The following is a 14,810-nucleotide window of genomic DNA, read 5'->3' as shown; positions in this document are numbered from 1 at the left end:
GTAACAGTACTTATACCTCTTAACATAAACATCATAAACTTGTAAATTCACATCACGTCTGATAATACTCATTTCCTGACAAAATAATATCATTTTACCAGATTAGCAGACACTGTTATTTAGTTTTTAAGACATCGACATACTTCCTTATAAATGTGAAGAAGACTAACTTATTAAATAAAAGCTATTCCATGGGTTACAGATCGCACATATCCTCGCCGACACAACTCCTGATGGGTCCGGTGGACGTCCGACCCAGCCTGAACCTGGACGGAACCCCTCCTCAACATCTGCAGCAGCCTCCACAACAACCAGAAATCACCAGCATTATGGAAGCTGACAGGTATTTCCATCATTCTCATCCTCAGAAGTTTACGCTAAAGAAGTTTTGGTTCCTCTGAAATCTTCTTTGCCATCATTATCCCTTGCCCTTAACTTACATGAATCCCTCTTTTATAAATTCCAGTGCATCATCAGGCATGACGCAGCGCAAGTCCCCACAGAGCCTCATGTCTCACCGGGAGAGTATGCACAGCAACAAGCCACTGTCAGCAGCCGCTGAAAGCACTGTCCATGATGGTCTGGACTGCAAGGATGAGCCTGGTGACTTCATCGAGACCAACTGTCATTGGGTAAGTATATGATTACTGAAGCAGCCTTATTACTGAGTCTCCATAGCTAGGACCAATGTTCTGTTTACTGTAAAACCTAAATAAAAAAAAAAAACTAAACAATCGTATACTTTCAGGTGGACTGCAAGCTAGAATTCCCAACACAAGATGACCTTGTAAAGCATATCAACACGGACCACATCCACGCCAGTAAAAAGGCCTTCGTCTGCCGATGGGTTGGATGCTCTAGGGATGAGAAACCATTCAAGGCCCAATACATGCTGGTTGTACATATGAGAAGGCATACTGGCGAAAAACCACATAAATGTACCGTAAGTATTTTGATCTTCTTAAATTCTTCTAAGGGCAATATTAATAGGTACTTTCTTTGTTTGCTAATGGCTTATGTTAATCTTCCATTCCAGTTCGAAGGCTGTTGTAAGGCGTATTCCCGACTAGAAAACCTGAAGACACATCTACGAAGTCACACTGGAGAGAAGCCATACACGTGTGAATATCCAGGATGTGCTAAAGCCTTCTCCAACGCCAGTGATCGAGCTAAGCATCAGAACCGAACGCATAGCAATGAGGTTTGTATAAGAGACAAGATATGTTTAAGATTGAATTCCTAGTTTTTTTAAGATAAGCATTAATGAGCAACTTATCTTTCAGAAACCCTACGTCTGCAAAGCGCCTGGTTGTACAAAGCGGTATACAGATCCATCGTCATTGAGGAAACACGTGAAAACCGTGCATGGTGCAGAATTCTACGCCAGTAAAAAACACAAAGGTAAGTTTACTCTACAAACCTTCCAACTACCACATTCCATCCTTTTCCTTTAGAACATCGTATGAGATCTTTGCTAATCTTTCAGGATGCAACCGTGGCGACGACTCAGCAGAGTCTGGTGGTGGCGGCGCCGGCTCCTCCCCGCGGTCCGAGGAGGGCGGGGTGCCGATGGGGATCAGAGGTCACACTTCTTCTGCCTCAGTCAAGAGCGAGAGTCCAGCTTCTCCTCCACTCAATGGCTTGCACATTTCTGCTCATCAGGTAAGTTTCTCAAATCACTGCCTTTAGAGTCTAGTTTTAGAATTCATTGCGTTATGTTATGTTATGACGTTCCATGAACAGGCAACTTAAAAAGACGAGTGGTCGAGTGAGTGAGGAAGTGAGTTTATACAGTAGCCTAAGTTGTTGACTAAATCAGTATTTTTTTAATTATCTTTTCAGTTATCAGCACAATGTGGTGGAGAGTTGGACTTTGGTGGTTCTGGACTCGGTGGCTTCAACGACGAGAATGGTGCACCATACTTCAGGTTTGATGGAGAGGTAAGTTAAACACTCCATCTCATACACACATTATATTAAATGCTACATGTTTTTATATGTTTGCTTACATTACCTCTATAAAGGTAGCTACTGCTGGGCAAAGGCCTCTTCCAGTTCACATTATGTAAAACTTCTAGTCACCCTGGAATAAACTTGTCGAGGGCAGCCCACTATTTCCGTCTTGGCCTGCTCCTACGCTGGAATCCGTCTTGAGGTACCCAGTCATTGGCAAGTTCACTTGTCACATTGTTTTCAAACCCTATAATCTTTTATCCCCAGGTGGAACAAGAAGTGGTGGGAGAAGTGGGCCAGCTGCCGCTGATGCTGCGAGCCATGGTGGCCATCGGCGAGCCGCGCGCGCACCACCACACCCCTCGCTTTGGCAACAAGATGGGCCTCGCTGGCAGGATGATGCCGCCTTCTCTACATGACATTGGTGGAGGTTTGTAATTTAACCTTATTAGTTGAACTCTCAGCTGCTGCAATATCTCTAACCGCGGATCCATCTGAGACGAAAGATATTTATGCATTGTGTCTGATTTCCCGGATTAAATAGACCTCCGACAGTGAGGTATCAATTATACGTCCGGCGCACCCTGGGCAGTTGACGATATCGATAGAGATCTATCTAGCTGGTTACTCCTTTCAATTCAGAGAAATTTCAGGTTCAGCATATCATAGTGACAAGAAGTTATTAAGAGATAAGTCTTGTGGACTGTAAACTAAATGAAGTGTTACTTTTCAGGAAATCTAGGTAACCCAGGCAGGACAGAACTGGGGACCACCACCACCGGTGTGACGGGAGAACTGAAAGTGGCTATCCCGAACACAAGACGAGATTCTGGCATTTCTTCAGGCAGCAGTCTTTACAGTGCCAGGTATGACCATAATCTAGCTCTAGCTATTGTTTGATCCACATAAGTTGTGTATATGTCGCAGGCATCTGGTTTAATCTCCTGTTTGATTGAACCGCTAGCCCGTTCATTGGATGACGCTACTCAGTTGAATGACTAAAGAACAACTCGTCAAGTGGTTGACTGTAACGTCCAACGTCTTGACTGAACGTTATTCAGCGAAGTCGTTAAATGGGATAGTATTAGTAGTATAGCAACTTTGTAATGTCTGGATAAGATGAACATGACCAGACAAGAGTCAACAAAAAGACTATGTTACAAAGCTCTCATCTCACAAATTAACTAAACAATAACAATAAACGTACCTTGATATTGTTAAAAACTAAAGACTTTAAACTGGGACGAGAGAGGTGTTAATATCAACGGCACTAACATGTCACACCTGCGTTTTGCCGACGACCTTATTGTCCTAGCTGAGAACGTTGCTGATCTCCAAGAGATGCTTGAAGAATTGCATGTAGCGTCTCTGCGCGTCGGTCTGAAGATGAACATGTCCAAGACCAAGATCATGACCAGTTGTCCTACAGCCGTACCTAACATAACAGTAGGCAACAGCTCAGTAGAAGTTGTGGACAAGTACATATATCTTGGACAATGTTTATCTTTTGACAAAGACTCGCAGACAAAGGAGATCGCTAGACGAATTCAGCTAGGGTGGGCTGCCTTTGGTAACCTAGCAGATGTTTTTAAATCTAGCCTGCCACAGTGCCTGAAGACCAAGGTTTTCAACCAGTGTGTGCTGCCTACCCTCACTTATGGTGCCGAAACATGGACGCTCACAAAGACATGCATGCACAAAATTAAAGTAGCACAACGAGCCATGGAACGCACCATGCTAGGCATCTCGCTAGTGGACCGTATCCCGAACGTAGAAATTCGACGCAGGACAAAGGTTGAAGACGTTGGGAGACGAATCACGAAGCTGAAGTGGAGATGGGCAGGGCATCTGGCAAGGCGGCAAGACGGCAGATGGACCAAGGCAGTGTCGGAGTGGTGGCCAAGGGAAGGACGGCGATCAGTCGGTAGACCGCCGACCCGTTGGTCCGATGACATTAGGAGAGTGACTGGACCAAACTGGATGAGTGTAGCACAGGACCGTGGGACTTGGCATAACATGGAGGAGGCCTATACCCTGCAGTGGGTTGACATAGGCTGATGATGATGATATTGTTGTTCATAATTATCCAGTTTCAGCACATTTTTTCTTTGAAACTATCCGCCGGCGGAGTAATAATATGTAAATCCATGTTGTCACACTATTTTAACATAAATAACGCACTTTAAAGCTAATTTATTTGCGAAAAATAACAATACAAGTGCTTTTTGTGTCAGCTGTTCGCTGTTAGACGCCATATTTGTTTCATTCACCACCTGACTGATTTTAAGTCCGCTAACTAGTTGGACGTTTTGTTCCGCTTGTACAATCAACGTTCGGCCTAGTCATACAACTGAATAGCGTCATCCAATGAACGGGCTAGCGGTTCAATCAAACAGTAGATTAAACCAGATGCCTGCGACATATACATACTGTAATGTGCTAAGTAAAAAAACAATGTATCTATCTAAGTAGGTATGTATGTATCTAAAAGGATGAAGGTCTTATGGTTAAAGAAAATACCATTACTACATCGCCTCTGCTTTTAGTTCATCAAACCAATATACTATTTCCACTCCTAAGCGTACTGTATCCATTTGTTCCTTAATAGGTACGATGTTGATAATGATTTTTCTTACCATTAAATTCTTACCACCAGATCATCCGACATATCTCGCAAGAGCAGCCAAGCGTCAGTGGTGTCCGGCGCGGTGGCGACCACGACCGGCGTGGCGGGCGTCCAGAGGGTCATGTCGCACCACACCGCCGTGTATGACCAGCTGTCTCCAGATAGCAGTAGAAGGTAAGTCACTGAATTCTTCTTATAAAGTGGATTATTTACATATTCTTCAAAGAAAGAAGAAAAAATATATATTTGAAACACTGATAACAACACCAAAAATACAGAAAATGATACAACCAATTACAAAACTATCAAAGCTTGCTGTCCAGAACTTCAAAAAGGCACCAGCTGCATGTGCTGTGGACAATGTTGTGCGCGTAACTACTGAAATACATGGCCAATGGTAGTATGTACATGTACAATTAAGAGTTCTTTACAGACTTCTAATGCTCTTTCCAACCTTTTTCTAATGTCTAATGATGATGTTTCATTTGCAGATCTAGTCAAGTCTCGTGCGTGGGCTACGCTCCTACTCCCTCATCAGCTCTTGCCGCCGTTCAGGCTGTACGAACTTCGCAAGGAAATCAAGTAAGAATTTAAAACTTGTTGCATTAACTTACTAATGAGTATAATCTTTCTGACCTGCTTTGCGCAATATATTTGTACACATTTTCAATATAAATAATTCCAGACGCCTGGAAATCAGTTTTTTTCTGATTATTGTATTAAAAATCTTGTTCATTTTCTTTATATATATTTTTTCGTTACACCGCCCTCTACTATGTTTCCGAAAGTTTGCCTATAAGAGATCGCTCTCAGCGATATTTGCATTGTATCTTGTCTACAACTATGTTTTTGTTTGTCAGATTTACGTAGTGTTCAATAAAGTTACATTCTATTCTTCTCTCCAGGCGGTTCTTCTCCGAGGAGTGACGTGTTCGGAAGTGAGAGCCGAGGAGCTGGCTCTGGAGCTGGACCCCAACGTACAGGTGAAGGAGGAGGCGAGACGTCTGAGCGAGCAGTCCAACGTCAGTGATCCCGCGGCGCAGGGCTACCAGCCGTACCCGTGCAACACTGATGATGTGGTAAGTGTTAATCTATAAATCTTCATTGTATAGTATAGTCTATTTTTAACAGACGAGTGCCGAAACTTTACGTTCGTCATGTAATCCATGTGATTTATTACTGCGTAACTATTGGTCCTAACAATGACCAATCAATATCGGAAAATTGGTAAACATACTCAGTACTACTTTGTTAAAAAAATAGCTGGTCAGAATGACTGCTCAATTGGAACGTCTTTAGCTAATGATTTTCATTTCTTGAGGGAGGGATCTACTGATTTAGATTTTGATGTATCAGTGAATAAATAGTAACAGACTTTTCAAAATCGTTTCTTTACAGGGTGACGCCCCCTTCCCGTTCAAGACTGAAGACGTGGACTCCCACGACGCTGTCAGCTACAAGGAGTCTCGTTCCAACTCCACCAACACCGTGGTCATCACCACCGCCCAGGTCCATCACCCTAACCAGGAGGTCAATTTAGAACAGGTAATTTTCATTTTGGTTTTGATATGATTGTCCGAAGAAATAATGCTCTTACTAAGGTTACTTAACTACTTTATAATTAGAAATATAAATCAAAAAACTAATGTTATAATTTATTTCAGGTTGCTGAAGGAGAAATGGTGGAAAACAAGCTGGTGATACCCGATGAAATGATGCAATATCTTAACCAATCAATATTGGGAACCGAATCGGCGACACCAGCCAGCACCGACCCCACCAAGCCTCCCAATTCATCAGACCCTAAAGACACTATAGACAACAGTGCAACCAAAGACAAAGGAACCAGTGATGATGTCAACAATTCCGGTGACAAAATCAGTGATGTAGCTACCAGTGATGACTCTCTACTTAAAAACTTAGGTGCCATAGGAAGTGATCTCAATATAAGTGATATTCCGGTCGATTTACGATCATTAGACGTTAGTATGTCGGGTAACAGTGGCTCTCTATTAGCTGCTAAATCCCCTGATGACAAAAATCCATCTTTGCAAGAACAAGTTATACCAGAAGCTGCTACTGATCAATGTGAGCAGGAAAAATACGTGAAACCAGTGAAAAATAATACAAATAATCAAAACAATCCTCTACAGTCATTGCAAAGCATGGCTGGTAATCAAACTATGGACCCATCAAACAGAATGCGGAACAATCATAATACGATAGTAACACAAAATCAGAATTCTGCAAGTCCCAAGACAATGGTGATGAGTCCACAAACTCAAATACCATCAAATGTGATGAGTCCACAGAGCCTGGCTCACAGCATGATGAGTCCGAGGAGTCTGCCTCAAAGTGCGATGAGTCCTCAAAGTGTCATGAGCCCTCACATGCCTCACAATGTTATGAGTCCACCAAGTGTCTACAATGTCATGAGTCCGCAAAGTGTTATGAGTGTCATGAGCCCACAACACAACGCTATGAGTCCTCAAAGCATGCAAAGCCTTATGAGCCCTCAGCACCAAATGCAGAACCAGATGATGATGAGTCCAAGACATAACAATATGGGTAGCCCCATGTCTCAAAACATGACCAGCCCAATGGTGAATTTATCGAGTCCTATGACACAGAATATGCCGAGTCCTATGAGCCACGGTATGCCCAGCCCCATGCACCCGGGAATGCAAAGCCCGATGGGTCCAGGCATGGCAAACAACATGGTCCAGAATATGCCAAACACACATAACGTTCCTAACCAGATAATGATGAATATGAATCAACAAGTTCCACAACATCCACCCCCAAGTTACAACAGCAGTCGACAAAACTGTAACGTACAAAAAATACCGAATAAAAACTATGGAAACAATGCCCAGAATCAGTACCCGAATCCAAACTTCAATCAACCTTCATATCCGTCACAGAACCCAGGCAACATCAATATGCGGAATCAGAACATGCAACAGTATCAGATGATGCAGCAGTTCAACCAAAACCAAATGGCTAACATGGCTGCTAATCAAAATGCAAACATGTCATATAACAACCAGCAAATTATGAACTATCAACAGCAAGTAAATTACCCCAATCAAAATGCTCAGATGCACCCATTGCAGATGTCTAGGTCGTCAGTAATGAGTGTAGACAATAGCGCCAGTATCGGGCGAGGGACTATGAACAGTTACTGTGAGCAGCAGTACCCACAGCAACAAAGTCAATACAACCAGCCAATGCCTTACCCTCACCCACCGCCGTATAACTCGGTAGTCAATAACAACGTCATGGGACCACCACCACCCAAAAACAACCACCAATACAACCAAACCATGATGAACAACAACCAATATTACAACCACCAGCGACCTTACAACCAGTGGGACTACCCCGGCAACCAATTCAACAAACACAACGGCAATCCAGCTCAGAAGTCGATGCAAAACTCCGTGAACATGTCAACCGGGAGTCAGAAACCGAACAACGGACGGACGATAGTGAACCAGATGATGAAGAATGCGGAGACAGACTGCAGCATGAACAGCCTGAAGAGCCAGGGGAACAAGCCGAGCGACGTGCAGGTGTGGGACATATCGCAGTCGCAGATCGAAGCGACGAATGGGAGGAAGAAGAATCAGAATAACAACAACAACAACAACGTGATGCGTCAGGAGACATACCAGAGGACGTTGGAGTATGTGGAGAGCTGTGAGAACTGGAAGAGTTCAGAGATGGTGTCAAGCAGCACACATCCGCTGCCCGGCGCAGACAACATGGTCGTCAACGATCTGCAAACCTCACTGACTTCGTTTTACGAAGAGAACCAATACCTCCAAATGATACAGTAGGACTAACTCTAGAAATTAAGTGTAAGGTTTTTGAATTTGTATACAATGTGTTCAAATTTATTAAAGGTGCAAAAGATATTAAGGTTGTAATTGAAATCTCTGATAGAGACTGATTATTTTTAAAATTGTTATTTTTGTTTTTGGTATAGATGTAAACTGCGATAAAGTACAGTGTTTTAAACTTTTCATGAAGACGTACACCTTAGTAAGCGTAATTTATAATGTTGGTGCTGAACTAAGGTATATTTTGCTACTAAACTTTAAAATGACTTTCCAGTCTCCAAAATGTCTTCCACTGGTTGTTTACGTTGTAAGTACAATTTCATAAATGTATAATTTACTTGTAAACAATGTTAGCTTTTAAAAGATTGACTATAAAGATTACTTAAGTGCCTTGTATTGTAAATAAATTTTGTACAAATATAAGTTTAAGACATAGTTTTTGATATGAGACATAAAATTCATCGGTGCCTTTATAGATTTATTTTAAGTTAATGTCGTGTTTAGTGATACATTGATTCATTCGTTTGTTCTAAGTATGTATCGCAAATTTTTAAACATGATCTTTAAGTATAGGATTATTATTATTATTATTAGAATAACTTTATTTAATAATTTGTGGGCATACCTTAGACGAAAAAGTTTCAAGTTAGCATACCGAGATTGAACATTACTATGGACTTTCAATTAGGTACCTATTTACCTAGCAGATTCTGCACAGATTTTCAATGAGATTTCTACCTTGACTTCATTTAATAAAACTATATCGAGATTACCTTTTAAGCGCCAGCGTTAAAAACCTTTTTATATTTTCCATTTTTACAACAGTTTTGCATTGAAACGATTATTATTAGTTATTAGTTTTAATTTTATTTTAAGATTGTTTAGAATGTAAAATAGTTTTAAATGCAATATCAGAAACCAAGATCCAATTTTTGGATATTAATCTTTTAAATGTTAGTTTTTAACTTTCCCATGAGATTACTAGATGTAGGGTTTTAAATTGTTATTATTTAATTAATCGACAATGACGCACAACGATAAATAGAAGAAGTACTTTATATTGTAATAAATTATTGTTTTTACTGTTGTAAAAGACCTATATTGTAAGAACATCTGTGAACAATATGATGACAAAAATCTTAAATAAAATTTCCTATTACTATTAAAAGTATTTTTACTCTTTAATACTTCTATACATACTTATTTATATTAAATATTAAAACAATTAAAAAAATTTTTTTTGTACGTTTTAAATTTTAAAACCTACAAAAAACTGTAGTCTCACAGTGCTCATGATATCTATAAAAACGGACAGGTGTCATGAAGGTGTCATGCTTTTTCGACCAAGTCGAAGTTCTGTAAATTGTACTCCTACCCTCATTTATATCATCATCATCATCAGCCAATAATCATCCACTGCTGGACATAAGCCTCTCCCAAGGAGCGCCACAACACTCGGTCCTCGGCCTTCCTCATCCAACCACTACCCGCCACCCGCCTAAGGTCGTCAGTCCAGCGGGCAGGAGGGCGTCCCACGCTGCGTTTGCCTGTTCGTGGTCTCCACTCGAGAACTCGTCTACCCCAACGGTTATCGGTTCTTCGGCAGATATGACCAGCCCACTGCCACTTCAGCTTGCATATTTTGACAGCTTTGTCGGTAACCTTAGTCCTCTGACGGATAACCTCATTTCTGATACGATCCATCAGAGAAACCCCAAGCATAGCTCTCTCCATAGCACGCTGAGCGACTTTAAATCGGTGGACCAGTCCTACCGTCAGTGTCCACGTCTCTGCACCATACGTCACTCGTATATAGCAGTAGCCATTTTCATCACAGATACGCGTAAGGCCCTTTCGCGAAGTCAAAACGAAATAACATTTACGAAGTAATTTACTTAAATTCTAAATATTTTGAATCCGAAAATGGTTATCAAAATCAGTTCGTTCGTACTGAGCCTGAATCCACAGACAGTAAATAAAATACTACCTGATTCAAGAGTTTCAAGACTGAAGGAATTGCCACCTACATCATTGGCAGGTAAGTTTGTTATCGTCCTCATTACAACCCATCACGTCCCCACTGCTGGGGCACGGGTCTCCTTCCAAGGTTTTAGGCCCAGTCCACCACGCTGGCCAAGTGCGGGTTGATGGACCCCAACACAAGCAAGCTTGTTCGGAGAGGGGTTAAACGACGCCGAGCCTGGCTCCGCTCGTGGTTCGCCGCGCCGTGGGCAACCCGACTGTCGCATGTTTTCAAGCTGCCCGAAGGCCTCTGACTAGACTTAACGAATGCTGCTGAAACAGCAACCGGGCAAAGTTTGTTTAGATAATTTAGGTACAAAGCATACAAATCAGTAGCCGCATAACTCCATCATACTCCATCCATACAATCTAAGCCCTAAAGCAATACAAAACATAGAACCTCGTCCAACAGTCCACGAGGATCGTAATTATTACCTACTGTCATACTCAAAAATTGTAAGAACAGAAATAAAATGGTCGGCCACTCGCATTCCTCTCCACCGCGTCACGCTGCTGTATTGAAAATAGACAAACTATTTTGGATAAGGTGCCAGCGGATTTATCAAATGGATCGCGAAAAAATACACGCATGATGAGCCGACTGTGCGTATTATCCAAAAGTCTCTCATTTACCCAAAGGGTGTCTGGAAGAGATCGCTTTTATCGATTTGGCCGCCTTTTGTGCTTACTGTGTAACTATGTAGTTTATGTCGTGTTTTTCAATAAAGTTATTTGTATTGTACCTATTATGTTGTATGAACAGGCCCAGGCACGGTTAAGTTTTGAATCTGAGATCCCAAAACGGAGGTCCCCCTGTCTGTAGAAAATCTCCTCTATATGTTGGCTGGTAGGCAATGCTTTTAGTATTAAGACCATAGACCACCTTTTGTACATCTATAACTATATATTATGTTATATTTTTGAATTAAGTAATAAATCAAATAAATTAATTAACGCCAGTCTAGCTCTGATGTTTGAAGACAGAAGTCAAAATGTAAAAGATCTAAGTTGACACTCTAATAAAATAGTTTTTGAATTTATTGAAGTTAGGTTTATACAGTTCAAATTAAACCGAGCTGAAACTTTCAAACAAAGTGTATTATTCTACAATGTACAGTCATAAGCAGATACGATCGCGCCATCACTGCCAAGTTTCGACTGTTATTTTCGCAAGTTGCTATTAATTGATGTGTATTTTGGTCGAGCTATATTTAGAGGAGAGGTTACAGGTGTGCGGTTCTCCTTCTCTGAGGTTTCAAGACGTTTTGTAAGTGAGATTCCCAACGATATTTTAATACGCACTAGATGGAATGTCAGTGCAAAAGAAACGTCTCGACAAATAACACACCAGATCTACTACTGAGCTCTTATTTTGAATAAGTTAGGTAGGTATCTGTGATTTTATTCATTGATACAATGGTTGTCATAAGGTGACCGGACTGTTTTTGTATGTGATACACGGTACAGCATCTTGTTCGTATATAGGTAATCTAAGGACATTCCTGTCTCTAATGGATGGGGTTATAGTTTAAGGTTGATTGCATCATGTTGAATGCTTCAGGAGCTTTTCCTTTCACATTGGCGTCACATAAATGTAATGTAGACTGTTTTCTCAGTAAAAGTGTGACCGGTTGACCGAGTTACGGACAATAATTCTTCGGCTGGGCGTCCCCTGATGATGTTCAGCTGTTTCCGTTCAGTGATATTCTAATTTAAAAAGATTTTCGTTCACGTAAATAGTCGGCCGCTCATGGAATGAGTTGTTCACGGAAAAATGATAATTTCACGAAGTGAGCGATGCTGCCGGATATTAAAATTGTACTTAAAATATTATCACATCATATTTAACTAAATAATCTGCTGTTGTAGGCCTCTCCAATAATCAATCTCTATTATGGAAGTACAGTATGGCTAACCATCATGCTAACCATTAGGTAGTTTGACTATACTTTCAAACGAGATAGGACTCTTGCTCTTGCTGCTCTTGCTATATTTTACAAAGTATAACAAGGATTAAACATACAGTTACAAAATGAAGATATTTCATTACTTATTTTTATTAATTTTGTGAAGGCTGCGCCTGAGGCATCATGTAATTTACGATTATACACAACGTACTGCGAGCCGAGCAAACAACATCTCTCCAACTAACGTTATAATATTTAACCTGAAAGAGAAAAACAACGCTGTAAGCATTAAAAACACGAGTTTGCGCTTAGTCGTTTTATTATTTACAGAATGCTTTGACCGAAACAAAAACTATTTATAAGATAGTAAGATAGCCGAATAAAGGGTTCAACCAACCAAGACAGCTATGGGTATGACAATGGAGGCGAGAACGGCGGCGGCGGACGCAATCTTGTACCGGTGCCGTCGCGCCGCCACCGACATGTAGGCTTCAAACCGCTGGAAACTGTTCACATCGAAGTTCATTTCGCGATACTCCCGCAGCTGTTCCCGAAACCCCGAGTTGGGGTTCACGAAATTCCTCCGATACTTGACGTAGCCGAACGCCTGTTCGAAGGTCATGTCGTACTTCTTCATCAGATACGCGATGACAAGGGTGGCTGACCGCGAGACCCCGAAGTGGCAGTGGACGATCACGTTCCCGACTCGCAAGCCTTCTTCGATGAAGTGGTGCGCCATAGGGAAATACGGCAGCAGATTGGTGGAAGGTAGGTCGTTGGCCCTAATGTAGAGGGTGCTGATGTTGGTACCCTGGAAAGTAGATTTCGGCAGGCGGCGTATCTCGATGGTGAGCACGTGAGTGATGTTGAGGTTGCGGAGGACATCCTGGTCGGCGGCCGCGCGCGCGTTGCTGAGATAGAGGCCGGGGATGATCTCGCTGTAGCAAGGCTCTGTGCAGAGGTCGACGGTGGCGTAGGCTTGCAGGCGCCGCGACCACGACTTGAAGGCACTGACGGGGCGCGACCACGACTTGAAGGCACTGACGGGGTGCGACCAGGAGAGGAAGGCTATGATGGAGACACTGAGCATGAGGACGAGGAGACGACGGGCATTGACCATATTATTTGGGGGGCCCTCACATTGTGCTCATGCTTGTCCGTTTATAGATAGTTTACGCGGTTTATTCAGACACGGTAAACACGGGAGATTTTGTAAGCTTTGTTGTTGTTCTGTCGTGGTTCTGTCATGACATGAGGGGTAATAGGTTAACCATAGATAGTGAGCATAGACTAGAGGCATTTTGACATCATTCTGCAAGAAGGATTCTGTCATGTGAGAAATTCTGTCATGCGCTTACATTTTATGCTCACTACACCTTTCCTCCCCAAACTACCCAACTACTTACTTATTTAATTGTTTGTTTTGCACATCATGGTTTATTTTAATTTCAGCAAGTGCAATAGGTATTTTTCATTTTCATCGCAAACTTTTAATCTCTGTCCAAACTGTAGGTAGAGAACTCGTATTTACGTGTCAACGCGGTATGTTTTCTTAATTACATGCATTACAGATATTTATGAGATCCTTAAGTGCTCTCTGACTGCGTTTAAAAGGCTAAAGAAAATGTACAATTATTGTGTTTTATCGTACAGTATTTTTCTCTTTGAATAAGTTTATTTGGAAAACTTTGGCATCATTGATGAAAGTTTGATACGTGTTCTCGTAAGTCTGAAGTATGCTGGAGACGAGAGATTTTTAAATCACTTCAGATCCAGGAAGTACATAAATAAATAAAAATAAAAAAGGTGTAAAGTCAAACGTAGCCGGTAACAAAAGTTGAAGAAAAATCATGGTAGAAAGATTATAACGTAGTATTATCAAAATAGAAATATATTTAATAAACGCAATCATCTGCTGCAAGAGTAATTAATTTTCATTCAAATAACAAATGAGTAAATGCATTCAAAATACGGCTAAGTGTTGGTTGGAGTGTTAGTCTCAACATATTATTACATTGCTAAAAACAACGTGTTTACTTCAAAGAAAGCGTAATATCTTTCATTGACACAATCGTATTAAAACCGAATAGATCTACTTATTCAAGAGAGCTTTGCAATGCCAATGCGATTATAAATTCAAACCCCATATTCTGTAGGTGCCATAGTATATATAGTATAACTCGTATAGTATAAATAGTATAACTCGGACTCGGGTAGGCAAAATAAAGCCTGCTACTGTATCACCATCCCAATTTACAAATTTAAAATATTTAACATTGAGCAAAATTTGTCAAAGCTGACATAGCATGTTCGGACAAAAACATAATAATTGTTTGCTATAACAATGGACAAAAAAACGATAGCTAAACTCTTTCATATCCATGTACCTAATATAAACAGTATGATTATTTTAGATCAAATAGGTACCTACACTACATACATTTCAGGTTAACCACC

The 14,810-nt window shown here is 41.1% G+C and overlaps 2 protein-coding genes across 3 annotated transcripts in view; one reads left to right on the top strand and one right to left on the bottom strand.

Moving 5' to 3' along the window:
* Positions 1 to 9,592, top strand: part of LOC105392244 (transcriptional activator GLI3) — an 85,503-nt gene extending 75,911 nt beyond the window's left edge. The window contains exons 8-21 of the mRNA XM_048630743.1: positions 203 to 343; positions 467 to 632; positions 749 to 943; positions 1,037 to 1,201; positions 1,284 to 1,401; positions 1,487 to 1,662; positions 1,843 to 1,941; positions 2,221 to 2,383; positions 2,687 to 2,819; positions 4,610 to 4,753; positions 5,071 to 5,161; positions 5,485 to 5,658; positions 5,978 to 6,124; positions 6,244 to 9,592. Of these exons, the coding sequence (XP_048486700.1) occupies positions 203 to 343; positions 467 to 632; positions 749 to 943; positions 1,037 to 1,201; positions 1,284 to 1,401; positions 1,487 to 1,662; positions 1,843 to 1,941; positions 2,221 to 2,383; positions 2,687 to 2,819; positions 4,610 to 4,753; positions 5,071 to 5,161; positions 5,485 to 5,658; positions 5,978 to 6,124; positions 6,244 to 8,421 (4,090 nt within the window). The 3' untranslated portion in view covers positions 8,422 to 9,592. The remainder of the gene's footprint in view (positions 1 to 202; positions 344 to 466; positions 633 to 748; positions 944 to 1,036; positions 1,202 to 1,283; positions 1,402 to 1,486; positions 1,663 to 1,842; positions 1,942 to 2,220; positions 2,384 to 2,686; positions 2,820 to 4,609; positions 4,754 to 5,070; positions 5,162 to 5,484; positions 5,659 to 5,977; positions 6,125 to 6,243) is intronic.
* Positions 9,593 to 12,485: 2,893 nt separating this feature from the next.
* Positions 12,486 to 13,585, bottom strand: LOC105392259 (dual specificity protein phosphatase 1B). Of its 2 annotated transcripts, XM_048630913.1 has the most exons (3): positions 13,379 to 13,585; positions 12,751 to 13,348; positions 12,486 to 12,613 (listed from the first exon to the last, which is right to left on the bottom strand). In XM_048630913.1, the coding sequence occupies exons 1-3, from the start codon at positions 13,471 to 13,473 to the stop codon at positions 12,506 to 12,508; spliced, it is 801 nt and encodes a 266-aa protein (XP_048486870.1). In that variant the 5' UTR covers positions 13,474 to 13,585; the 3' UTR covers positions 12,486 to 12,505. The 2 variants fall into 2 exon arrangements, with proteins under 2 accessions (XP_048486870.1, XP_011562165.2); XM_011563863.3 differs by having other exon boundaries at positions 12,751 to 13,585.
* Positions 13,586 to 14,810: the final 1,225 nt, after the last annotated feature.

Source organism: Plutella xylostella, chromosome 27, assembly GCF_932276165.1.
Source record: "Plutella xylostella chromosome 27, ilPluXylo3.1, whole genome shotgun sequence".
NCBI classification, from domain to species: Eukaryota; Metazoa; Arthropoda; class Insecta; order Lepidoptera; family Plutellidae; genus Plutella; species Plutella xylostella.
This window is presented reverse-complemented; position numbering and strand designations above follow the sequence as displayed.

Coding starts and splice junctions, on each gene's coding strand:
- LOC105392259 (XM_011563863.3), bottom strand. CDS start 13,473: ATGGTCAATGCCCGTCGTCTCCTCGTCCTCATGCTCAGTGTCTCCATC. Junction 12,614..12,750: donor TCATACCCATAGCTGTCTTG/GTTGGTTGAACC, acceptor TTTCTCTTTCAG/GTTAAATATTATAACGTTAG.